The sequence below is a fragment of the Castor canadensis genome, chromosome 3, assembly GCF_047511655.1.
Source record: "Castor canadensis chromosome 3, mCasCan1.hap1v2, whole genome shotgun sequence".
NCBI classification, from domain to species: domain Eukaryota; kingdom Metazoa; phylum Chordata; class Mammalia; order Rodentia; family Castoridae; genus Castor; species Castor canadensis.
Genome location: NC_133388.1, coordinates 148,646,192 through 148,674,013, shown reverse-complemented (window position 1 = coordinate 148,674,013; position 27,822 = coordinate 148,646,192). Strand labels below are relative to the sequence as shown.

The 27,822-nt window shown below is 34.7% G+C and overlaps 1 protein-coding gene across 6 annotated transcripts in view; it reads right to left on the bottom strand.

Moving 5' to 3' along the window:
• The window catches only part of Wwp1 (WW domain containing E3 ubiquitin protein ligase 1), a 97,820-nt gene that overhangs the window by 47,639 nt on the left and 22,359 nt on the right, over positions 1 to 27,822 (bottom strand). For 3 of the 6 annotated variants that reach the window (XM_074068796.1, XM_020179172.2, XM_074068795.1), the window contains exons 3-8: positions 20,101 to 20,194; positions 14,381 to 14,519; positions 13,804 to 13,928; positions 8,944 to 9,081; positions 8,790 to 8,856; positions 5,062 to 5,246 (exon numbers count right to left, since the gene is read on the bottom strand). In XM_074068796.1, the coding sequence (XP_073924897.1) occupies positions 5,062 to 5,246; positions 8,790 to 8,856; positions 8,944 to 9,081; positions 13,804 to 13,928; positions 14,381 to 14,519; positions 20,101 to 20,173 (727 nt within the window). In that variant the 5' untranslated portion in view covers positions 20,174 to 20,194. Of the gene's footprint in view, positions 1 to 5,061; positions 5,247 to 8,789; positions 8,857 to 8,943; positions 9,082 to 13,803; positions 13,929 to 14,380; positions 14,520 to 20,100; positions 20,195 to 24,399; positions 24,596 to 27,822 lie in introns of all 6 variants that reach the window. The other 3 variants (XM_020179173.2, XM_074068797.1, XM_020179174.2) reach the window with 2 other exon arrangements.

Here is a 27,822-nt window from a genome sequence, read left to right as displayed (position 1 = left end):
GATTTCCTTTCACTTAGCAATGCACATTTAGGGTTCCTCTGGGTCTTTTGAATCAATGTTTCTTTTTATAGCTAAATAATATTCCATTGTATGATGTATCACAGACCCAGCCTGTGATATTTTTGCAAAACAAATGCCTGCTGAAAAATGGAAATAAGGATGGCTGGACAAACTTACAAAAAAAGGAAAAAGAAAGGGAAGGGAATGGAAAGGAAAAAGAGCAGGATCATAGGCTCCCTTCTCACACATACAGAGAATCATATGTAAGAAAACAGTTAAAATATAATGTGATACTACTACCATTTGCAAAACATCTCATCTCCTCATCCACAAGATAAGCCCACATCCAGTGACATGGTTGGTTTTTATTTTTAAAGAGATGTAGTCCTGCTAAACTTCCCAGGCTGACCCTGAACTCCTGGGCTTAACCAATCCTCCTACATTAGCCTCCTGCAAGTAGCTGGGACTTACAGATTGTGCTGCTTCACCTGACTTGGCTTGGTTTCTTAATGAGCATATCCCACACATCACTTTCAGCATTAGGACTTTTGGATTACAAGGCACATCTCCCTAATTTAACGTTTAATCTTTGAGAAGTTTCCCACAGACTTTAATCCATTTCATAGCACCAAGCAGCTATACTCATTCTAGCAGTTCTTTCAGATAAAATAGAAATAGAAAAAAGGTAGAAATACTAGAGAATTTCAATACCATTTGCAACGATCTGAATACAGTTTAAGTGTATCTCCCAAGGGTTCATGTATTGGAAGCTGGGTCTTCAGTATAGCTATCTGAGAGGTAGTGGAGCCTTTCAGAAGTGATTCTGTATATATGCATTTATTTATTTAAGGTACTTGGGTTTGAACCATGGGCCCTGAGCTTGCTAAGCAGATGCTCTACTACTTAGGCTATGCTCCCATCCAGAAATGGAAGACTACTATAGAAAACAATTGGGTCATGGGGGTGCTGCCCTCATAATGGACTGAGATAGCTCTCATAGGACCCCCAGTCAGTTCCTAAGAGACTGAGTTGTTATAAAAGTGTGAACCTGACTCCAATCTCTCTCTGGTTTCCTATCTCACCATGTGACCTCTTCCTTTTGTATGTGTTCCAGTGACAATGCCATTAGCCAGGAAATCTTTACCAAAGGCCAAACAAATGGGATCACATAACCTTGGACTTTCAGCTTCCAAAGAAATAAATCTCTTTTAGCTACCCAGCCTCGGATATTTTTGATATTAGAGCACAAATAAACTAATATACTATTTTCAACCTGTTTTTAAAACTATGATATGAAAACTAGCTGTTTGCTACACACAGTAAGTTTCCTTAAAAGTAAATTCACAGCCAGTCATGGTGTCACATGCCTGTAATCCCAGCACTCAGAAGGCTGAGTCAAGAGGACCACTAGTTAAGAGGATAGCCTGGGCTACATAGAAAAACCTTTTCTCACCAAGAAAACAAAAAGGAAATTCATACTTCAGAGTGGGGTATGCCTGTAAAAGAGCATGAGGAAGCCTGTGGTAATAGTGAGCAGTTCTGTATTTTTACTACATTGGCAGATCAAGCACATTTGTCATAAAGTTGAACAGAACTGAAACCCACACACACAGAATGCAAGTAGAATTGTGTGATCAAGTTCTTTGGCTTGTATCAATACCAATTTCCTGATGTTGATAATTTACTACAGTTATACAATGTATTAAGGTTCCAAGTAATACATGGGATCTTCCTTGCAATTCTCTGTATATTTATTATTCTTTAGTATAAAAAGCTAAGAAAAAGGTATAATAAACTTCTGACATCAGTTCTGCCTAATAAATACTGAGCTCTGATTGTTCTATTAATAAAACAATGATTATACATTAGGAAAAGTCATTTCACAGAAGTTAGGGATAGGGGAATGAAGTGAAAAAGAACATACCTATAACTGCCTAAGAACTATGGTAGATATTTTTGATTTATTACCTCATCTAACTTTCAAAACAGACTTATAAAAGTAGTTTTATTCTCTTTTCATACATGGAGGAGCTAATTTTGACAATGTTAAATTTGTCCAAGAATGCAGTTAACAGATTAAGTGGCTGAGCTGAGTCTTGCCTGAAGCCAAAATCAACTCTTTACTACATCATCACATTTTAGTCTAAAAATAACTACTAATATTCAAAGTAACTAAGCTTGTCAAATGAATTCTCTTAATTAGTACTCAAAAGAATAGGAAGGGAAGAAAAATCTTCATTGTATAATACTATCTCTGTTAGAAAGTTATGATTTGTCTAAACTCTTTAGTACTATCCTCCAACTCCTTATCTGAGGGTCACATGTGTTCCAAAGTTCCTTACTTGTCAGAATTTTCAAGGGCAATATGGCAAGTATATTACATTTTACACTAATATCTGAGTAAACTAAGGGCCACACATTGTGGTTAAATATATTAATATTTCTGTACCAAAATGCAGTAACAGGAATAATGAGCATGACAAACAAAAACTATAAATAGCCTGATATCAGTTCTAATCATTTTACCATCAAATGAGTTTATCACCCCCCAAAAAAAAAACCCCACAAATAAACAACATTTAGTAATTTCAGAACTTTGGAATTACAGGTATGTTGGTTCATTTTTCACTACAAGAATGAGGCAGAGGCATGGGGCTGGGTAACTTTTTAAAGAAAGAGGTGTATTTACCTCACAGTTTAGGAGGTTCAAATAAGAGCATAGCATGAAGTATCAGCTACCTCTGGTGAAGACTTCATGATGAATAGGAGAGTATGTACGAAAAGAAAAGATCACATTTCCAGAGAGAAAGCCAGACAGGGACTCAGGAGTCAAGCTCAAACTTACAAACAATTTACTCTGATGAGAATTAACTCAGGGTCCCACAAGAGCTACGTCAGTCCTCTCCAAGGGGATGCCTCCAATGATCTAAAATCCTCCCACCTAGTCACACATCTTAAAGGTCCTACTGCCTCTCACCTCACCACTCTAAAGATGAAGCTTACAACATTTGAACCTTTGAGGGACAAACCACATCTACACCTTAGAAGATAGGAAATTAAAGACATAGTACCTGAGACATAGAATATGCACACTTCCACCCTCATCCCCACCACAACTCCAACAAAAACTGATTTTAATGCTCTTAATTTTTAAAAGGAATACCACTTCTCATCGACATCTTAAAGGAATAGTGATTTCCCATTCTTTGAAAAGATACCTGAATTCATCCTAATAAGGGATGAGGGAGCATATAAAAAGACATATCTGTTATGTTGTTGCTACCAACAGACTAGGTTCCGGAAGCCTTTCTAAACCAGTCAATGGAAGGATGACAGTTGGATTGTTTTGTAAGACATCACCAACAACAACCAGAGGAGGTGAAGACAATACCTTTGGAACACTACAAGAACTATACACATCAAAGTGAAGACAGTGTACAAAGCTAAGAGTCACAGAGCTAAATGTCATTATAGCTCTTCTATTTCCTAGCTCTGACCCCTCTGTGCTTCAGTTACCTCACAAAGAAAAAAAGTAAAATACTAGTACTTATCCCAAGACTAATCTGAGAGTTAAATTGGTTAGTAGATATATACTGTTTAGAACTTAGCATTATTCAGATTGCCCTAGGTTTTCTTATAATTATAAATGCTACAGTAATTATTTATGATAGAACTTTCATTTCTAGTTCCACATAGGGGTGTTTTATTTTCACCTTAAAACTTAGCCAAGGATATATATGAGATGAATACGAGAGATGAATTTATTTTCAATGGAAAGACTTTATAAATAAGGGTATAAATAAGAGATTCTACAATGAGAAGAGCCCTAATTAAATTCCTTCTCTCTTATCTGAATATGCCCAAACACAAAAACATAAACTAAGTATAAAGAGATTCTCTGACCACTCTACTCAAGTAGGTAACTGCTTTAGGAATAACAGCAAACCCCTCAAATTCCATATACTTTAAATAGAAGGACAAGAAGAAAACAGTAAGGAGGTACAAGCCTTTCCAAAATGAGCCTTCAACATTTTCATCTTACTTGTCTCGTGAATCAAGAGTGTACTTAATGATTGGTCTTGCTATCTAATTACTGCTAGAAAGAATGGAATTCTTTCTGAATCTAACAATAATTCCATCTAACAAATAAGCTCATTCGTTTGATAATGTGAGGGTGAACAAGCTTTGATTTTTTTTGTTGTTTTATTTTTACAACCTGTTTTGAGAGTTCATAAGGATGTTCTATTATTTAAAATGTAAATTTTTAAATGGGTGGATAAGAAGGGGTTTTTTTTCCATTTTTTTTTAGTATGATAACTATTTGTGAACCTCAGCCTTCTAGGCACTGGATTTGTGCCTTATTGTGATGAACTATGGAACTCAGATAAATCTTTTTTGTGTTTTTTTGTTGTTGTTATTTTGGTGGTACTGGGGTTTGAACTTAGGGCCTTGTGCTTTCTAGGCTGGCACTCTACCACTTGAGCCACTCTACCAACATTTAAAAATAAGTTATTGGTCTTTCCATAGTTATTTCTCAGACTTTATTTTTAAAACCACAAATTTTAATTTTTAGATTAACCTATAAGGAAGCTGAGTATTTATAACATGTTGTTTTGATTATCTATAGAATGAATTTTAATTATTTGTTCCATGACATTATGTCACTTACAATGAAGTACAGCTAGCATACAACAAAGCTCTAAGAAACTCACTATATTTGCTGTCTTGGAATTATGGAATGTTATATTGTTCATAAATGAAATAATTTCAGATAGATCCAAAAGGCATTATAGAGAAAAATCTTCCTTAGTCATTCCTTCTATAATGGAGTAATTCTTACTGTGGAGAAATTTAAATAGGATTTTATGGCATAAAGCCTAAGAATGCAGCTATCATATAAACACTTGTTTAGTAAAATGTGTTGTGATCTCTAAACTAATATATTTTTAGAAAATTTCTATCAAACAATAGAAGATTGCACAAAAAAGGAAGTATAGGCAAAGATACATAAGCTTAATTTTGTTTTCATTTAAGCAATGTGTTACAAACAACCAAGGTTACCAGTGTCGTTGATAGGCTCAGATGTAAGTGGTTTTGGAGCTGGTGTATTTTTGGGTCTGGCAGCAACCTGAGACGGGGAGGAAGGTGTGTTGTCTTCATTAACTACATACAAACAGCATGGGTTTGGAACGACAGTGTTTGTAGACACATGATTATCTATTCCATTTGTACCTTCAATAGCCAACCTTAAAAAGAAAAAAAAAGAAAAGTCTTACTTCAATGATTTAAGTACAATCAAATAATTTTGCATCAGAATTCTCATAAGAAAAATCTAGAGTCCATAACATTCAAATAAAGTGATATGTAGAAAGAGTAAAGAACAAAGATATGGCCTAATTTTCCTTAAACTACTTTTCAGTTCTGAATTTAATCCATATTGACAGACAAAAAAAAAATTATATATATATATATATATACACCAATAAATCTTCTGAGTCCAAATAAATTCAGGCTCTCAAAATAATGTTCAAATTGTGCATTTTAATTTAATTCTAAGAATATTATCCTATTTTAAATGCTGTGATAGTACCTAAAAGCTAACAAATTTATATAAAACATATAAAATTCAAGTCCAAATTGCTAATTTGACTGAAGAATAAGCTGAGTAAGTCTGCAAATACTGATTACAAATTATTATATATTAGACACTAAAATTTTGAGTGCATGATGATCAGAAAAGGGTATTATATCCCAGAAGTACAAGAATTTATAGTACATAAAGTATAAATAAACAAATAAATACAAAGTATGACTACAAAATCAAATATTTTAAGTCCTACTGGCAGTAGGGTGAATCAAGAGTTTGTCAGTATCATGGAAGTGATCAGGAGAGCTTTTTCAAACACAGAGGACACTCTACATCCACAGAGCAACTTAAGTGTTGCCTTAAAAACATTACTATTGGAATAAAATCTAAATTTCTTAGCACAGTCCACAAAGCTTTCAGAAATCAGTCCCATCCTCTTCCCATATTATGTCTCTATTTTTCTCCAAGCTCTTTCTTGCTCAACTTGCAACAGACATACTAAAACAATTTTAATAAATATGAAAGCCATAATGAAGTCTTCAAATGTTTATTTCAAATTATTATATACCAAGCAGTAAAATGATAATGCAAGATTATCAGAAAGGGTTAAATATTATACACTCAAGTTAGGACAATTTGTGGAACAAAAGTTAATCGTAAATAAACTCAGGGCCTTTGAACTTGCTATTTCTCTGCCTAGAATATTTTTCCCTCAAAACTCTACATGTATGGCTCATTCTTGGTTTTTTTTTGTTGTTGTTTCCCCCGCCCCAGTACTGGGGGTTTGAACTCAGGGCCTGCTTGCAAGGCTGGTGCTCCACCACTTTAGCCATTCTGCCAGCCCTCATTCTGGACCTGTTAATTTTAGTTTGAATGGTACTTTATCAGAGATGATTCCCTAATCTCTCTACTTAAAACAAGTTCCTCTCCATTCCATTTACCTTGTCCTTTTTCACAACTTTATAATTCTTATTACCATGTCCAATTACCTTATTTATTTCTTCTGAAATTATCCCATCATTATAATATAAAATTTCATGAGAACAGGGTTGGTATTTTTAGTGCTTAGACTAGGGTCTGGCACTGAACAGGCACATCCTCCTTTCCTTATTACCTATAACCTTGTAATGTGATGTGTTTAGGAAATTTGGACAAGTAACAGCTGAACATGTTTCCCATATAATTCTGATTTGTATGTGACTCCTCAGCCACCCATAGAGAATCACTGACCCAGAAGTCCAAATAAGGAAATTCATTTGAAAGTCTCCTAGTACTTGTAGGACTAATCTTTAAGTCAAGATGTGTTACGATGTAATAAACAATATTAAGCTTTACACTGGTAGTAATTAGGGCTCCTTTAACCATCTAAAATTATATTTTAAAAGAACATAAAAGACAACTTATGGCACCCTCTAATAAATTTTAACCAACCTGTTGTACCCTTTCCACTCATTAATTTTTCTCAATGTAAATTATAATATGAACACTAAATAGATTTTTTAAAGACAAGTACACATTCTAAAGCACTTACCAAGAGGTTGTTTTTTGTTTTGGTTTGCAATACTAAGAATCAAATCCATGGCTATATGCAAGCTAGGCAAGTACTCCACCACAGCATTATATCCATTATATCCTCAGACCTTTATTTATTTACTTTTATTTTTTAAATTTCATTTTATTTTTAATTAGCATTAGTAGTATAAGGAGTTTCACTGTGATAATTCCATAGATGTATTCAGTGTACTTGGAACAAATTCACCCCTCTATTAGATTCCCTATTTTCCAAACAGTGTTTGGTGGGCCTCAGGCCTTTAAAAGAAATTTCAGACTAAATTTTCACTGTGTTGCCCAGGCTGGCCTCAAACTTGGGATTCTCTTGCCTTAGCCTCCTGAGCAGTTGGACCTACAGAAGTGCAACAGTAGGTCTGGCTTGTTCAAGAGTAATACCAATAATAACTTTTTAAGTAATAAAGGTCATACTTTGTCCTATACAGCATGTTTTTTCAAATGTACTACGAAAATTTTACAGCAATATATATTTTTTATTTTCAGGTTTGAATTTTGCCATATTTGAACTATTTTAATGTTTCAAACAGCCTCTACTACTTGTCATGGAATACGAATACCAGGGAATTTTGAAATGGTAGGATGAGCCATGCACTGGTTGCCCATGCCTGTAATCCTAGCTACTTAGGAGGCAGAAATCAGCAGGATCACGGTTCAAAGCCAGCCTGGGCAAATAGTTCTTCAGATCCTATCTCAAAAAAACCCATCACAAAAAAAGGGGTGGTGGAATGGCTCAAGGTGCAGGCCTTGAGTTCAAGTCCCAGTACCACCCAAAAAAAAAAAAAAGGCAGGATGATTTTTGCAGAAGACCAAAACCCGTAGAATATTTAATCTTCTTGTCATCTACAGGAGAACACCAATATAGACAGCAATGAGATTTTTTTCCCCCACAGTATCTGACTATTTACCAATAAAGCCTAAATACAGATTTTAAAAAGACATTATCAATAAAAAAAAAAAAGAATGAAACACGGATAACTGAACCTTGAAACACTATGCTAAGTAAAAGAACCCAGTCACAAAAAAAGTCATATGTTGTATGAATCTGTGTATATGAAATAGTCAGAACAGCCAAATCTATAGACAGAAAGTAGGTTACTAGATTTGAGGAGAGAGGGATGAAGAAAGAATGCTCATGGATATAGTTTCTTTTGCATGGGAATGATAATGTTCTGAAATCAGATAGTAGGGATACATTGTGATAGTAATACATTGTGATAGAAGTGATACATTGATTGTGGTACACAGTCAATGAATATGCACAATCCAAGGAAATTTATGCTTTAAAAGAATGACTTACGGTGTATATATCAAATCTCAATAAAATTGTTATTATTTTAAAAGCTACTTTCATAAGCATTTAACAAATAACATGTTTATGTGGAAGGTTTTAAATTTTGTGACAAATTCTAAACTAAGATTAAAAATTTAAACTTCACACTAAGGGCTGGGTGTGGTGGGGGCACACCTGTAACCCCAGAACTTGAGAGGCTGACACAGGAGGATCTCAAGTTTGACAGCAGCCTGTCTCAAAAATCCAAACAATAAAAAAAGTTAAAAGAATAAATGCAAAAAGATTTCAGACTTGGGTAACATTGCATCATGTTACCACGAGTGCTAAAATAAATTATCCTACCTGGTGGCTGTCCTCGCTGAAGGGTCTCCGTTTTCATGGAAGGCATCACCATTTTGCTGAATTTCTACTAAAATAGAGGAAAGAAACTAGATTTTTATATACTTCTTACTGACTTTTTGTCATTTAAATTTAAAAATACACAAAGGTAGCTTACTGGCTGAAGATGAGTTGCAATTTGTTAGATTTTCTTGCTCAGTCACCCATCCATCAAGCACAACAGTCAATTCACCAGTTTGGACTATGCCATTCTTGTTTTCCAAGGAAAGTTTTAATTGTTCTTTCACTTTTTCCACTAGAAAAAAAGAATACCCTAATTTAAAATCTTTTGCCACATACAAAAATGTTTCAGAAATCAAAACTACATTTTAAGAATTACTCTGACTCAGTATGTGACAGCTATATATGGAAGGACTTCTCATATTTATCTGTGCACCCTTCTATACTAGAGCAGAGTCACTCCCTTTCACACCTAGTTAAATAACTTCTTTCACCATCCCACACTGTCAATATCATCTTCAGTTGCTTCTAAGTCCCACAATTTCTACCCCAGAGTCAGACAGCTAAGTTACTAATTCCAGTTCTGCTACTGACTAGCTGTACTCTAACTTATTCAAGCTTCTGTAAGCCTGTTTCCCCCATTTCCTCATGACAAAATGGAGATAATCAGAACTGTAAAAAAAAGAACTTCAATCTAAAGGGACAGTCATAAGGACCTAAAACAAAATTGCACAGAAAGCTCTAGCACCACATGTGACACAACATGGGTACGCAATCAATAATAAGTGCTATGGCAATAGCTTATCATTTCTTTTTTTATATAAAGCCAAATACTTCCCCCCCATTATTGGGATGTCTACTTATTTAAATGCAAATTCACTGCAATTCAACTTCTATCCCACAGAATATATATTAAAAGTTATTAGTGATAGGTGGGAAGAATGTGAAGATGACAGTCAAAGGGGTACAAAGTCTCAACTTCACAGAAGTGTTTTTATCTCTGAAATATGTAACACAGCATGGTAAATACAGTAAAAAATAATGTATTATACATTTGAAAATTACTAAGAGAATAAGTTTCAAACATTCACCACAAAAAGTGGTAAGTATCTGAAGACAGGTATGTTAATTAGCTTGACTTACAATTCCATTTTTTGACAACTGCAACATCATTCTGTCCCCCATAAACACATACAACTTTAGTTTATCAATTTATAATTTAGAAAAATAAAAACTAGTATTCAACATGGAGCCAACTGCTTCAATTTCATCTTTAATAGCTTTTTACAGCTTTTGAAATCTGGAACATCTCACATCTTTAACAAATTTGTCCCCTCCCCATTTATCAAATACCGAGCAATAAACATGTTAATTATCTAAGTACAGAAAAGACAAGATAAAAATCTGGAACTATGAATCACTGAGCAAGAATTATTTGGGAAAAAAATTAAGAATCATATAAAAAGAAGTTATAGAACACATACCCAAACTATTTGTAGCACCATAAACCCCACATTCAAAAACAAACAAAAAAAATTAGAGAAACTAGAACTAAAACAGTATAAAAAAGCAAACCTATGAAAGTATGATTTTCAACTGTACCTAATAATCTATATGTGAAAAAACTATATTAACTAATATTCTATTTCATTTTGCCACCTTTCTCCATTTAAAGTATCTGAAATTTGGAGATATGGCTCTCTTTCTTAAAATATTTAGTTGTGTGAATATACTTCCAAAGAATAACTTTTTAAAAACCTCAATATAGCCAGGCAAGACGGCTCACAGATATAACCCCAGTTACTTGGGAGGCAGAGATGGGAATATCACAATTCAAGGCCAGCCTGGGTGAAAAGTTAAGGAGACTCAATCTCAACCAACAAGCTAGGCATGGTGGTACCCACCTGTGACCCCAGCTGTGAAGGAGGCAAAGGTAGGAAGGTACATAATGTCCCAAGGCTGGCCAGGGCAAAAGCATCAGACCCAGTGTGAAAAATAACTAAAATAACTACAGCAAAGAGTGGGGGGTGGGGGCGTGGGTCAAGTGGCAGAGTACTGCCTGACAACACCTTCCACCTCAAAAAAAAAAAAAAAAATTGAAAGCAACAAAGAAGTTAACAAATAATGTAAATCAACACCAAAACAAAGATAAGCACACAGATGATGTAGGTTATAAGCCTAGGAAAGAGTATCATATTATATCATATCATATGTATTATACTATATCATGTTCATAAGGATGCCAGAAGAAACACAAAGGACAAACAGAAGAGAATCATAATGGGGGAGAAACTTAGAAATTTCTAAATTTAGAATTTTAGTTAAAACAGATACAGGGGATGAGGAAGGAAGGGAACAGACAGAGAAGGACCAGTAAAGGGAACATAAATTGTTAGTGGACCAAATGCTTCCATGTGATAAAAATGAACACCATTAAGAAAGTTGAGTAGCAGTAAGAAAAAATTAACTTAGATGTATTTTTATACTCCTTGGTAGTAATTCTGTGTGTTAAGGAATTAAAATTATACTAAACAAATGTATAATTATGGAAAATACCAAGGAAGTAATTAGTGATAAGATGGCCTTCAGTATAGGAGGACTAGTAATGTGTACACAGAAGACAGCAAGAAGACCTGTGAGATGGAGTGTAGTCAGAGTACCAGGCAAACCAGAGTAAAACTCTGCAAGGGGCACACTGAAAGCAGGACTTGAGTTTGGTCATTAACCAATGATTTTCAGACTGGTGTAGGGAGCAGCATTCCACAGAAGTTAATTCAGGAACTGTTATTGGGTAGTAAGAGTAAGGGCATGTGGGTGTATGCATGTGATTCAACCCTATTGTGTTATATACAGTGTATGCCTTATATACAGTGATGCTTGAGAATACAATTCCATACATTCTATTTGAATAAGCAAGCTTCTCTGTTAAAAGTATTTTTAAGCCTGTAATCTCAGCTGCTTGGGAGGTAGGGACAGAAGGATCATAGTTCAAGGACAGTCTGTGCAAAAACCCAAATTCAAAGAACAAGACAGGTGTGATGGTACACATCTGTAAGCACAGCTACACAGGAGGCAGAGGTAGGATTGTGGTCTGAGTCCAGCCCAGGCAAAAAAGCAGGAAAGCCTAAAGGAAAAATAACTGAAGTAAAAAGGGAGGTGTGATTTAAGTGTTGAGTGGTCGAGTGCTTGCCGAGCAAGCAAGAGTGCCTAATTTCAAACCCCAGTACTGCCAAAAAAAAATTTTTTTAACTTTTGCTGTCAACTGTGGAAGGCACTGAAATAACAGTCTCTACTTTTATGCTGCTCATTAATTCTATTTCGTTTAAAGTTTACAATTTTTATAAATGCCCTCTCACTTTCCAACTATAGACAAGCCTTATCTTTTATACTTTAAAATTACCCTAGAATGTCATGGTCCCAATGAAGATTTCTTCTGGCTCCAGTTACCTTCTCCATATTCATAAACTTTTCAAAAAATGTCTTGTCAGAAACTATCCTGCAAGTTTTCAGGCATGCTAGAGCCAGGCTCCCTCCTGAAGGACTCCATCCAGAATAGCTGTCACTGTGCTCTTCTTTCACCATCACAGACCTGATCATGCATTCTTTCCTCTCAGCAGAGTTCTCTCACTCACCTCATTCCTTAAAAATCCATTCTCTGCAAGGTTCTGCTACTTCAAGGTGCTGGTCATCAAACATCTCCTAAACACAGCATATCTCAAAAGCATACACTTTTTTTTTTTTTAATAAATCAAGAATCTTTCTTCTCTAGACCAGTGAGTAAATTCTGATTTAAGGAAAAGGGCAGAGAACATTTGTAACACCAAATACCTTTACTTATCACTAGAGGCTGTTATGTTTTTTTCTGGGGTTACCTATTTTGCTCTGTTTACTCTTTTTGAAGTAACAGATCCCTCAAAGTTTAATAAGAGCTCATTCAACTGATAATTATAAACTGAGAATCCAAGTACTAAATCAAAAGGTTGAATCAAAGGCAACCAAGAATTTTGTCACATGTTGCATTTTAAAATTGTTTCAAGGCTACCTAACACCAGAATACATTGATACTACTTCTAATCAAAATTCAACAAGAATCAGAAAATCGTGCTGTACTTACAACTATGCAATTACTTGTATACTCTTTAGTAAGTTCCTTGGATGCAGTTATTTATCAATAAAGTAAGTGACCAAGACTACCACACATAGGCTCCACTACATTTGAAAGTACTTGCAATCTCCGTAGTCTAGAAACATTTTAAATCATGAGAACACAATACTTACAGTGTACTGTTAAAAAAAAAAAAATTAAAGCACAAGACAAACTACCAGGTGCAAGGAGAAAAAAAAAAAAATGTGTCTATGAAGAAGAAAAAGACAGGGACAAAACTACTGAGTGACTATCCTTGGATAGAAGAATTAAAGATAATTTGCATATTCCCCTGTGGTTTTCTATATTCTCTATATGTTGTACAATGAATTGCTACATAATTCAAAAAGAAAAAGTCAAAATTTATTTCATCAATAACTTATTATTCAAGAAACAAAGCAGAGTAGGCACAGATAATGGTCATTCCTCTTGAGGATTTTTTTTTGGGGGGGTTGTTTTGTTTCTTTTGGAGGGGAATGAGGATCGGTTGCTTAGAGTCTTGCTATATAACCTAGAATGGCCTGGAACTCATAATTCTCCTTCCTCTGCTTCCTAAGTGCTGGGATTATAAATGACAAACACTGCACCCAGAAGAAGTTTGAAAATATGTAATTAGTATGTAAGAGATGACTGAGGATCACTGATAACAGAGTACTTGTAGATAACTGAGATCATTTTGTAAATCTACACAATGGATAAAGGTCAGAGTATATGTCACCTATTTTATGTGATGCCATAAACTTAAAAGCAATCACAGGTTATAAATGAAGTTTTCCTCTCTGAATGTGAAACTATATTTTGCTTTCGGACTTCAGAATATGTTAAAGTGTTAAAAATAAATTTATAAAAAACTAAGGTTAGAAAACAACTTACATTTTCTATTGTGCGTCAACAGAGCTTGCTTCAAATCTACCATTGCTCTTCCTAACAATGCATCTGCTTTTAAAGTGTGATGACTCCAAACTCGAAATTCCAATGTAGTCTGTGGGGTCACATTACTGCAAGGGTAAAATTTTAACAAAAGTACAGAAACATATATCATCACTCTAAGTGGTAATTGTTTTAAGCGATTTATTTCAATAACCTTTTTAAAACCAAGAATTCAGTTTTTTAATAGTCTACAAAATAGTAAACCATCTGAATTATGAATAAAAATGTTTACTTTCATATACATTAGGATTTTAATAAATAAGCACTTTTGTATTTAGCAAACCAAAACTCCAGCACATACTAAGAGTATTACTAAGAATTCACAACAATATGATTTCAATTTGAACAAATTTCTAAAGATTTAAGAAAACTGGTGGCATTAATTAGAATACCTTTACTATATACAAATTTATTTCATTTTATTTCAGAAACACCAAAATTAAAGTTGTCTTAGAAAATAAAGAACTTAAAAAGCATGCTCTATTTTGAAGCTTTCGTAGCCTTTTTAGAAGGTACTTACACGATTAGCTGTTCATCCCATTTTGGATTAGAAGAACTATTGGATTTTGCTGTTTTTTTAATTTCTCCATCTACAGTTATTTCTGTATATATTGCCGTTCCAAACCAGTTCTTTTTTCTTTTTAGTTTGGCACTAGAAACTAACAGAAAAATGATAATCACAACTGAGAACATGTGACCAAAAAGTAGTACTGCCTACTAATAAACCAATAAAAATGGAAGCATTTTTCGTGTGCAACCAGAACTCTTCTCCATTGCCAAAACAAGAAGCTATTAATAATGCTGAAAGCCTTGTGAATTTTTCTGTTAACAGTTTCATTCAGATGTCATTCACACACCATACAATTCATCCATGTAAACTGTAAGATTCATTGGCTTTAAGAGATTCACAGATTTATGAAACATCACCACAATCTATTTTAAAACATTTTTGTTGGGTAGGGAATGATGGTGCACACCTGTAACTCCAGCGCTAGGAAAGTTGAAACAGGAGAATCTCGAGTTCCAGGCCAGCCTGAGCTACATAACAGACCAGTCTCAAAAAAACAAAGCTAAAAAACAACAACAACAGAAAAAAACTTTTGTGAACTGGAGGAGTGGCTTAAGTGGTGGAGTACCTGCTTTGCAAGAATGAAGCCCTGAGTTCAAACCCCAGACCTACCAAAAAAAAAAAAAAATTGTTACCCCCCCTCAAAGAAACTCATGCTATTAAGCACTAACCCTTCAATTTCAACTTCTTCCCAACCTCCCCCAATCCTGCCGTCAGTCGCAGACAACCACTAATCTATTGACTTTTTCTGCTAGACATTTTACATAACTGGAATCATACATGTGGTCTGCTGTGACTTCTTTCACTTAGCATAAAGTTTTCCAGTTTTACTTGTGTTGTAGCATGCATCAGTACTTCAGTCCTTTTCTTGTCAAATAATATTACATTATATGCTATACCACATTTTGTTTGCCTATTTATCAGGTGACAGGCATTTGAATTGCTCCCACTTTTTTATGTTGTGCCTAATAGTTCTATGAATATTTGTACACAACATTTTTTGTAAATATGTGTTTTCATTTCCCTTGGACATACTAGACTCACTATCTGAACATTAGATCAAGGGCAAACACAACAAGGAGATTGGACTTTGATCACATGATAAAGTAAGAACACACAAGGGAGGTATGAGGATAGGTAAAACACCTAAAAAACTAGATTTGTTGCACTCAATGCAGAGAAACTAAAGCAGATACTTTAAAGCAACTGAGGCCAATAGGAAAAGGGGACCAGGAACTAGAGAAAAGGTTAGATCAAGAAGAATTAACCTAGAAGGTAACACACATGCACAGGTAATCAATGCAAGTCAACTCCCTGTATAGCTATCCTTATCTCAACCAGCAAAAACACTAGTTCCTTCCTATTATTGCTTATACTCTCTCTTCAACAAAATTAGAGATAAGGGCAAAATAGTCTCTGCCAGGTAGTGAGGGGGTGAGGGGGAGAGGGAGGGGGCAGGGAGTAAGGGAGGGGGTGGGAAAGAAATGACCCTAACATTGTATGCACATACAACTAAAAATTTTAAAAAAAAAACTCACTATTTGAACTTAATTCTAAACTGCAACAGGGGTCAAAAGAAAATTAAGTGTCTTCAGATTCAACACGACAATTAGCATCCCTACCAGGTGGTATTCATTACATAATTGTGTCATTTTTATCATAAATGCTTTACTGGGAACCAATGGCTCATGCCTGTAATCCTAGCTATTCAGGAGGCAGAGATCAGGAGGGTTGTGGTTGAAAGCAAATAGTTCTCAAGACTCTATCTCAAGAAAAAGCCCATCACAAAAAAAGGGCTAGTGGAGTGGATCAAGGTGTAGGCCCTGAGTTCAAACCCCAGTAGTTAAAAAAAAAAAGAAAGAAAAAGTTCACCTAGAAATTAGTTTAAAAAAAAAAAAGTATCTGCTTTTTCTTTTTTTTACTAGCAATTATTTTATTTTTTATTCATTTATTCATATAAGCATACATTGTTTGGGCCATCTTCCCCCCCCCCCGCCCCATCCCACCCCCTTCCCGCCCCTTTCCTCTCCTCCCCACCCCTCTTGCTTCCAGGTCTGCCCTCTTCTCCAATTTTGTTGAAGAGAAAACATAAGAGATAATAAGAAAGACATGGCATTTTTGCTAGTTTGAGATAAAGATAGCTATACAGAGAGATTCCTAGCATTGCTTCCATGTACATGTGTGTTACAACCCGAATTGGTTCATCTCTACCAGATCTCTTCACTATTTCCCAGTCACCTTCCCATAGTGGTCTCTGTCAGTTTAAGATTACTTTACTCCCTCCTTTACAGTGAGCACATCAAGCACTTTCAAGTTTTAGGTTTCCTTCCCTTTCCCTACTCCTCCTGTACACGTTCTCCCCTTAGCATGTGACCCATGTCTGCATTTGTTTTAGGTCTAAAGTCAGCATATGAGGGAGAATATGATTTTTGGCCTTCTGAGCCTGGCTAATTTGGCTTAAGATGATGTTCTCCAGTTTCATCCATTTACTTGTGAATGACAAAATTTGTGGCTGAGTAAAATTTCATTGTATATAAATACCACATTTTCTTAATCCATTTGTCGGTAGTGGGGCATCTTGGTTGTTTCTATAACTTGGCTATTGTGAATAGTGCTGCAATAAACATGGGTGTGCAGGTGCCTTGGGAATAGCCTGAGTCTCATTTCTTGGGGTATATCCCTAGGAGTGGGATTGCTGGATCATATAGCAGATCTATGTTTAGTTTTTTAAGAAGCCTCCATATTGTTTTCCAAAGTGGTTGCATTAGCGTGCATTCCCACTAGCAGTGTATGAGGGTTCCTTTTTCCCCACATCCTCACCAACATTTGTTGGTGGTGGTGTTTTTGATGACAAGTATCTGCTTTTTCAAACAGAAACTTTAAAATCAAAATTATCATTATAGAATCATAACCTTTAATATAAAATTAATTTTAAATTAATTGAATCTGCCCAAGTCACGAGGGAACTAATATAGGCTAAACATGTACCTTTAATGTTTACAACTACAAAACCAAACAAGGAACTATATGTTTTTAAGGCAAAATACTAACTATCAAGCAGTGGAAATAATTTACCAGTATCATGTCTATAATCAATTACTTATGACCATCCTGGGTCTGAGAAGAGAAAGGGGAAAGCCTCCTCCATGGGATGTTAACTATATGAAAACAAACAAGCTTTGTAAGCTCCCGTTCTATTTTGAGAGAATTGTCACACAATAAACCAGTGAAATATAATGTGATAAATGCTTCAGCAGAGGCACAGTGTTTCAAATACAATAGTCCTGCTATTGACATTTGAGGAGTAACAAGAGAGATTCAAAGCAAATACTACATTAAAGTACCAGCAACCTAGTGCAAAGAGTGTTCAATATTATGTCTCAGGTGTCTTGGCAAAACTCATTTCCACCTTTTGCTATTCCAAGTTGCTCTAAGTTCACCACCACTGGACTAATGTAAAAGGGCCAGACTTGCTATCTCAAGAAATCGCCCAAAGTTTCATTTCAAGTAAGTGTCATTTCCTCAGTATACACAGGTCATATCTATTCATACACCAGAAGAAGGCAAAAAGAAGACAACATAGGCTAACAAAAACACAAGGTGCAATGCACCTGGGTTCATATTTTAACTCTACAATTACTAGAGTCCTGACCACAAGGTCAATTAGCCTCTCTGAATCTCCCATGTTTTCATATAAGAAACAGGAACAACAATACCTGATTCTAAAGATTGGTGAATGATGCCAATCAAAGCACTATCATAACCAATAAATTCCTGGCACCCAGCATGGTGATTTTTACTCTTATTGTTAATAACTGTAAAATACTAACTCCTCTGAGTAAACGGCAGACTCATTCAAAACATATCTATTGTCCGCCTTTAATTGGGAAAGTGATCAATAATACTAAAAGCTGGCAAGGTGAGAGATTTTTTAAAAGATAATTTTTAGCTCATAAGGAATTTAAAATATGTTGGCAAAAAAATGTTCCTAAAATAACTATAATGTGATTTTAAATAGCCAAAGTCAGTCCTATTATTATAAATAGGAGTTCCAATTACTGGAAATATATAGGATATAGGTACCTTCCCATCTGAAAAAGTGAAGAGGGTTAATTTTTAACTCTCACTAACAATAACCTCCCTAAAAAAAACCTTAGTATTAAACTTAAAAATATAGTATCCACACAAAAAAAACTATAAAACATTAATGATGGACATAAAAGATGAAAAGAATGACTTGAATATTCTAGGATTTATAAATATGAAGTATTTGAATTATCTCTAATTTAATACATTATTTTTAAAAATGAAAACCCCAACTTCCTGGTTTTGAGTACTTTTGTTGGAGGAAGAGAAACTGAGAAGCAGACTCAAATTCAAGTAAAAGGCCAAATAATTAGAGAATAGTGAAGATATAAAGACACACACAAATGCAAAGTAATGACAGATTTCTCCACATTTGTTTTAGGCACTATAAAAAGAAAATAAAGCAATCTGCCGGTGAAGTAAAAAAGGTAAAGAGAACAAGTAAGATGTTAGTATATAATGGTGACATTTCAAATCAGTAAGAAGATATGATTATTCTACAAATGTTGAAACACTCAAAAAGAATAGTCTATAATTCACACCACTAGCACTCAAATAAGATGCAACTTAAATTTTTTAAAAAGTGAAATTATTAAGGTACTAAAAGGCACAGCAGTTGAACATTACAAATGTGAATATAATGACCTATTAGTTTTTCAAACTCCAGTATACTCCTTTTTGTACATCTTTCAAACTTTATGCTACTATTTCCTGTTAAAAACCTAAAATCTAAAACATTAAATATATTCTGCATGCTATTATGCTTATGAATATGGTAAACTATATTACATTACCATATTGTAGTGGGTAGTTTTCTGTTTAATTTTTTTCTCTCAGTTTTCCTGCTTTCCATGATCACTGTTCTTACTCTTTTATCTATCTATCTACTTATTTATTTATTATTTTGCAATACTAAGGATCAAACCCAAGGCTCTGTTACATCAAGACAGTGAACTACCACAGAGCTATAATCTCTCCTACTGTTCTTATCATCTGTTGCTTCCAATCAGATAGGGTTAAGAATAGAAATAAGAAAAAGAACATAAGCGAGGCATGGTGGAACACACAAATAACCCTAGGACCTAGGAGGCTGAGGCAGAAGGGTTACAGCTTGGGGGCTAGTCTGGCCTACATAGCGAGGTTGTCTCCAAAAAAAAAATTAAGATTTTTAAAAATAATTTAGCTTAAGGAAGAGTACCACTTGGAATAAAACTTAGGATCCCAAGAGATCTCAGTTGGTTTTCCATGATTAATAGAAGGTACTTAATTCCTCTGATTCTCAATTTCCTGATTGATAGTGAAGAGTAGAATAGTAATATTTATTATAAAAGATACTGTGAAATCAGTAGAATTCTGGATTTTATAAGGTTATTTTTATTTTGAAAATTAGATTAACAAAATGAGAAAGGCAAAGGCAAGGAGAAAAGAATAGAAAACAAAAGCAAGGCACCAAAAACCTTAGAGGTCCTTTTTACAGAGGTCCAACTCCAGTATTTCTCAAGACCATTATAGCATAAGTCTGTTGAATTAGGTATTCAAAAACAAGTTTCAGAAAATCACCATATTAAATTATGAAAATCACTTACCAGTTATCCGTAACTGTGACCTTCCACTGTGGTTATCACTACTAGTATCAGACCTTGGTGAAGCAGTGGCCATGTCCCAAAATTCAGCTTAAGTCTATAAAAAAGATAATTTATTAATGTGTTAAACAAAAGACTGCAATTTTCAAGATGATTAAAACTTTTCATTTGAATCAAGTAAAATCTTATTTTCAACCCATCACATGCTGACAAGTTCACAGTTCTCTACTTAAAAACTTAATATTAGAAACAAAAATAATAGAAGAAAAGATCATATTTGAGTCAATTTGTGCAAAAAAAAAAGATAATATTAAGAATCCAGGAACATGTTAATTTAAAACTAAAATAAATGAATAAATTAGTATATTTATGTATTATTTGAACCACCCGAGTATGTAGTCCCTTTATCCTTTAATACTTCAGTGTGTATTTTGTAAGAATAAAAATATTCTTTTAGTCACAGTATAATGATCAAATTTAGGAATTTAAATAGCACATTTCTATTCTCTAATACATAGTCCATATTCTCATTTCATTAACTGTCCCAACAATGTACTTGATGTAAATTTTTAAATTTGTCTAGTCTAGATTATCATACTATATTAGTTATGTCTGTAGTAAATTTTGCATGTTTCTTGTTTTTTTTTTTTTCCAAGTCCTGCTCCAATTTCCCTGTCCCAACACAAGGCAGAAGCAACTTCAGGGAAAGCAGCTAAATTAAGCCACTGGGATTACCTAATCTGAGTCTAAAATTTAAAAAACAAACAAACAACCATGCCACCATGAGTAAGAGTCAGTAGAAACCAAATATAATAGTTGCTGACTTCCAAGGACTTAATTACAATTATTAAATATAAACTTTTAAAAACTAGCTTTATCAATAACAGATGAAATGAAAAAAAGCCAAGCAAGAAGAAACTATAACAATAAGGGTAAAGGTATCTATCTCCTCAAATATTTATCATTTCTTTGTGATGAAAACATTCAAAATTTTCTCTTCTACCTTTTTTGAAGTATACAGTACATCCTGGCTACTTAGTCACCCTACTGTTCAACAAAACACCAGAACTTACTTTCCCTAACTAAAACTTAGTATTCACTATGTAGCAAACCGTGTCTCAAATAAAATAAAATACCACTTTATTGTCACATTTCCTTAGGTTCCTCTTGGCTCAAGCAATTCTCAAGGCTTTCCTTGGTTTCTTTTGTTTTGTTTTGATTTGATTTTTGAGGTGCTGGGGATCCAACATAGTTTCACACATGCAAGGTAAGCAATCCATCCCAGTCCATTTGCCTTGTTTTTCGTTTTGCTTTGTCATGCTGGGGACTGAACACCAGGCTAGGCAAGTGCTCTACCACTGAGCCACATCCCTAGCTCCTATTTTCTCTGTTTATTATGGCCTTGAGGAGTGCTGTTCGGATATCCTATAAAATGTCCCTGAACTGGGATGCGATCTGCCTGATCTTTTTCTCATTCCTGGTTTTGAGGACAAAGGCCACAGATATAAAGTACTATTTTCATATATTACCAAGGGTACATGCATAGAAACATGATTTATGACTACTGATGGTGACCTTGGTCATCTGTCTGAGGTAGTGTTTGTCAGGTTCCAATAGTGTAAGTTAATTCTTTCCCCCTTTGTCACACTTTACTCTGGTAGGAAATTACTGTAGGCAGCCTACACTAAAAGTAAGGGGATAGGAAAGGGCACTTATGTTCCACTTCCTTGAGGACAGAGTATCAACACAAATTACTTCAACAGAATTTTTTAAATAAAAAAGTATGACAGCTGACAGACATAAAATTATACAGAACTCAAGAATCAGTAAACTTGAATGTAAGTTAAACATATATGTTAGAAATAGTACTGAAATAGATGGAAAATGTCAAAGACAGCTGGGTATGGTGGGGCATGCCTGTAACGGGGATTACAGCAGGATCTAGAGTTAGAGGCTACCCTGGGATATAAGAAAACAATACACTGTTACAAAACAAAACAAAATGAAAGAAAATACCAAAGAGAGGACAAAAGACATGAAAGAAAAAAAGGAGACCTGATATATATCTCTACTCACAATCCCAGAAAATGAAGATAGGACAAGTCATTCTGTAAGAGGCAATTAAACTGTTTTGCCGAAAAGCAGTAACTCCTTACTTGGTCCCATGAATTAATTAAAAGCAGGAGAAAAGCTTGGCATCCCTGCCTCCATTTTGTATCTGTCTTTGCTCTAAGCCCTTCTCTCTGTAGTCATTTTGCAATCACCTTGGGTTCCAGGAAGGACAGGACTGGTTATGACAATGACCTAAAATTATCCCTAAGAAACAGCAGAGACCCACACGGCAGACCACCCACTAAGCAACAAGGACTTGTTTATCCTGACCAGCAATGATTCTCCATAACAACTTCTCTGGAACCCCTCCTAAAACAAGGCCTGAGATAAAGATCCATTGGAACATACCAGTGACTAGAAAAAACATAAAAGATAATAAGAAAAATGGTGTTTTTATTAGTTTGAGATAAAGATAGCCATATGTCCTCAGTGTTTTGTCTGTTTGAACCTGTACCCCAAAGATGACTGAAGATGAACTGTGGAATACCCGGGACACATAATAAACCTCCTTCTCTGCCCTTCACTGTGTCTCTTTATTTGGTACACAGGGGCATGTCACCAGATCTGACATGAAGAATCTCAGGAATTGGACCTGGAACATAAAAACTCTGGTTTCAATTCTAGGAGAAAAAATGACTTAATTTTCAAAACTAACGAAAGACATTTATCCACAATTACAAGAAATAATATTTTATTTTAATAAAAAGTAGGAGAGATAAACATAAAGGAATTTACACTTGGACACACAGCAGTAAAACTGTTCATCTCCAAAAACACAGTTTCTCTGTATTAGAAGCACAGACAAAAGGGATTACATACAAAAGAAGGGAGTAAAATAAAAGGATTCTGGACAGCATCAAAAAAGCACAGAAGGTAGAACAAATATCCACAAAGGACTGAGATGATTATATGTAACCACTAAAGCTCTCTGGGGAACAAGAAAGGCATTAAGAGATTGCTAGATAAACCAAAAGAGGGTTTATCAACTGTGGACCATTACTTCAAGGAAATCTAAAGTATCTGTTTCAGAAAATTATCACACAAGGATGATCTGAGATGCAAGAAGGGAAAGATGAAAGAAGAACCAAAGCATACAAGTAAATATGAATAAAACAATATATGAATAAAATAACATCGTATTGTGGTGCTTAGATATGGAAGGGCAGATCAGAGATAAAGAGAACAGTTAATATAGAGGTATTATGATCTCGCTGAACTTTAGACTATATAGTCTTTCCAAGTTAACCATAAAGGAATAGAAATAAAGAACAACTACTCCTCCCAACTATAGAGGAGGGAGAAGAATAAGAAAACAATTCAATCAATCTAAAAAAGCTAGAAGGGAGCAAGATGATCAGAAAGCACAAAATAAGAATAAAAATAATTGTAAGTGCCTACAAAATAAAGAAACATCTAAAAAACAAAGACATTGATACAATGAAAGGAAAAATAAGCAAAACCACATATCAAACAAACCCAAACAAAAACAAGGCTGGGATTAGTTATAGTAGCAGATAAAATATTATTAAGGAAAATAAGGAAAAGGATACAAGGTTCAATTCAGTAAGTAGATATAAAACTAAACTTGCATGCTTAAAAAAATGCTCAGGGCTGGGGTGTAGCTCAGGGGTACACTTGCCTAGTATCCATCTGCAAGCCAATCCCCAGCAGCTCAAAAGAAAGAAAGAAAGAAAGCCTTACCACATTCACTCTGTCTCCTACCATGGTGGTTTCAACAACAACAACAAAAATAATGAGAAGGGAAGATGACCTCCCTAACAGACTCCTATCTGAGTATGGTAACACTGGTGGACAAGCATGTATGTCCCAAACAAGTCAAGTGATGTGATAGAACAGATGGCCTAGAAGCAGATGTTTCACTTGTACAGTTAATAATGACATGTACAGGGCACCTCCACCTGACTGCTGCATTCTGACCACTGTGCTGTTTGGGAATTCAGTTATCAACCAGGGTCATCTCCCACAAAATACCTTTGATGACTACTCATCTGCTAGAAGAGGTGATGTTGTAACTTTGATCCTTATGGAGACCACAGATATTTAGAATGTTAAGATGACTGAGATGTAAAGACTATGAAAGAGGCTATGGCTCCAAGAAAAGTACTTGGTAGGGTGTACCGCTATAGGAAAAATGACTACAGAAGAAGTAAAAACCACTAAAATGGATACCACAGAATGGACATCAGTTGTGGAACTCCAAAGACTGGTCCTCTTGGGCTGATACAGGTGTGATAATAGAGGTCCCTTCCAAAGACCCAAACTGAATCTGAAGCTTCAGATTACTCCCAAGGAATATGACTCCTGCTGGCACCTCCCAGTCCAGTCCAAAAACTATCTTGGTGTGGAACAATAAGCAGAAGAGCATCTATGGAAGAAACAGGAGAAATTGCAGTATCAGCTAGGTGAACCAAAACTTGAATGATGGCCTCAGGAGAGATAATCAAATTGACAAAGCAAAGAAACCCAGAAATAGAATGATTAAGGATAGGAAATGAGTCATCTCAGCCAAGGACTGCAGTCCCTTCCAGAAGTCAGACCAGGATGCAGGAAGAATAAGGCAAGAAACTCTCCAACTTCTAAACCTGCCAAACCTCATCAGCTGCTAAAACTAGTAATGGTTTCTCCACTAGAAGAAAATGCTTCAGTGAAGCAAAGTCCTAATCCTTCTACCAGATCTCAGTGTTCAGACACAGGATAGCTATGCCCTATAAGTGGTGGGTAAAAGTAGTTCCAACTCAACCAACTTAGAAGAATCAGTCAAGACAGATGAAAATAAATATATGTGGTAGGGAAAAGTGAGAAATTCAGTGTGGTTCAGGACATAGAGGGAATAAAGGCCAATTTGAAGAGCTGAAAGGAAGGATGGCAAAAAAGACCAACACATCACATCTATACCTAAATCAAAGAAAGAAAACTCAGCCTTCAAGTTCAGTACTACAAATATGCTACTCTCTCAGTTGATGGTGAGATTAATCAAATAGACATTTATTTACATCCTGTGCTTTCTCCCAGTCTCTCTATATTCTGTGACATTCAGAGCAAATCAAATCTCCAACTATCTATTGGGAGTGGGGAACGGTCAAAGGACTCTAAGAACTAAGAAAACTGACAAACTGATTATTGTTGGAAATTTCAAAACATTCCAATTAATCACAGGCCAAGTGGACAAAAATATGAATAAGCAGGACTTAATGAACATAAACAGAACCTCAGACCCAATTATTAGAAAATAAACATTGTTCTTTAGGACTCATAGGATGTACAAAAAGACAACACACTGGGTAAAAATGAAAAATAAAAATAATGATGTCTCCCATTTTTCTGATCATAAAAATCAGTAACAAAAGATAAATCTTAAATGCAAATACAATTAAAAAACACTTCTAAACATTTCAGGGGTCAGAAAAAATCATTATGGAAATTTAAAAACATACAAAGAATTGAATGACAACAAAAATACCACATATAAAAATCTGTGACCCAGGAGTGATAGCACATACCTGTAATCCTAACATTTGGAAGGCTGAGGAAGGAGCATTTCAAGTTTGAGGACAGCCTAAACTACATAGTAAGAACCTTTCTCAAGAAACCAAAAAGAAAAAAAAAGTGGAATACTGAAAAAGTTATAATTAGAAGCAAATATATAGGTTGAAAACTGATGAGTTAATAGGCCAATGTGGTAAATTAGAAAGCAAGTAACAGAATAAACGCACAGAAAGAAGGTAAGAGGAGAAAAATACTAAGACAGAAAAAGATGACAGAGAAATCAACAAAGTCAGCAGTTGCTTTTTAGAAAACACTATAATAAATGGTTAGCAAGATTCAGGAAGCCAAAAAAAACCTACACATGTTAACAAAAGTAGTAACTCAAAGCCATGAGAAAGGAAAGACAGTTAAATGGTCCTGAAGTTTTCAATACAGAAAAAAAATGAAACTGAATCCCTCCCTCACATCATATACAAACCCAACTCAAGATGGACTACTAATGTAAATAGAAAAAGCATACCAGTAAACTATTGTTTTATGTTCTTCCAGAATAGAAAGGTGTCTTAAACAAAACACAAAACTTATTAACCAAGAAGAAAAAGTGAATATTCTGACAACAGTCAAACTGAGAACTTCTGTTTGTCATAAAACATCATAAAGAAAACTAAATAAATCCTTCTTAATTAAAAAATTGTTTAATAAAGAAAACTAAAAGACAATCTAGCAACTAGCTGATATCTGCAATACAATACTAATTAAAGAACAGCATTTAAACTATGTAAGAAAGTCTACAAATAATAAGGACAATTCAGTCAGCAAACGAGCAAACCCTCATCCAGGATTTTATTTGCCAAGAAATCCATGAAAACATCTAACAGCTAAAACTTCAAACCATGACTTGTCATTTTAAACTCCTCAGAACACAAAACCTACTTTACTAGGAATGTTGATAGTACCAAATAAGAACAAAACATATGGAATGGTGATAGATGCAGTACACTAAAGGTGGGTGTTTTAAATTGGTAAAGTCCTGTTGGAAAACAATTTGACATTATCATATAAAGTTGACACTGCATGCCCTTCATGACCAATTCCAAATTTTACAGAAATATTTTTGTACTTATGTTTTAAGTATAAACATTCTTCATAACAAAAAACTGAAAACTATTCAAATGTCCACTGATAGAAAAATGGTTAAATAAATTAGGTTACTTCATATGGTATAGCACTATAGAGCAGTGAGAATGAACTATTTCTGTAGGCAACAACATAAATGAACCTTAGAAACATAAAAGTAGGGGAGAGAAAGATAAACAGACCTTCTGAGCATTACCATCTTCATCACACTTAGTCCTACCTCTGAGATTTAATACGATATGTACTGAAGTCATCAAGAAATTCTTCCAAACCCTGACAGAGAAGGAAATGATTTCTTTTGCTGATTCCTGTGACCTCATCTTTTGGTGTGCATTTTCTCTGAAAATGCCATGATTCCAAGAGTGACAAAGAAATCCATGAATGTGAGGTGGCGTGGATGCTGAGTCTCAAAACTTTGTACACAAACACAATTCAATGGCACACTCGAGCTGAACGTCAGAAGGGCCACCAAAGGACAAGCTGTCACTGTTTCAAGTCTCCATAACTATTTTCTGATTGTAAACTTGAATTTATACATCGAGATGTTTCTGTCCATATAATCTTTTATGTTTCAATGTTTACCTTGAGATATATAGGGATTTATAAATTAGATGTTCTTCTGTAAGAAAATACTATTTGAGCAAGCTTTGAAAAGCCTACAGGCTAATCTATTATGAAACTCAAAACAAATAATTATAATTGTAGTATTGAAAAAAGGAGGAAATGGAAAAAAACAAATTCAGGATAGCAGTTACATTAGGGTTGGAAAAAAGACAGGAATATGTATAAGGGAGGCATTCTCAGGTAGCTCTGTAACCATGCTAGTACTGACCTAGTTTTTAGTTTAAAATAGTTGACTCATAGATGTCTGTGTTTATTACTGATTTCCATATGTTATATATAATCTGGCATGTTCAAATTGTACATTTTAGTAATTTAAGGAATACGTGGAAGGCAAGGAAGAAAATA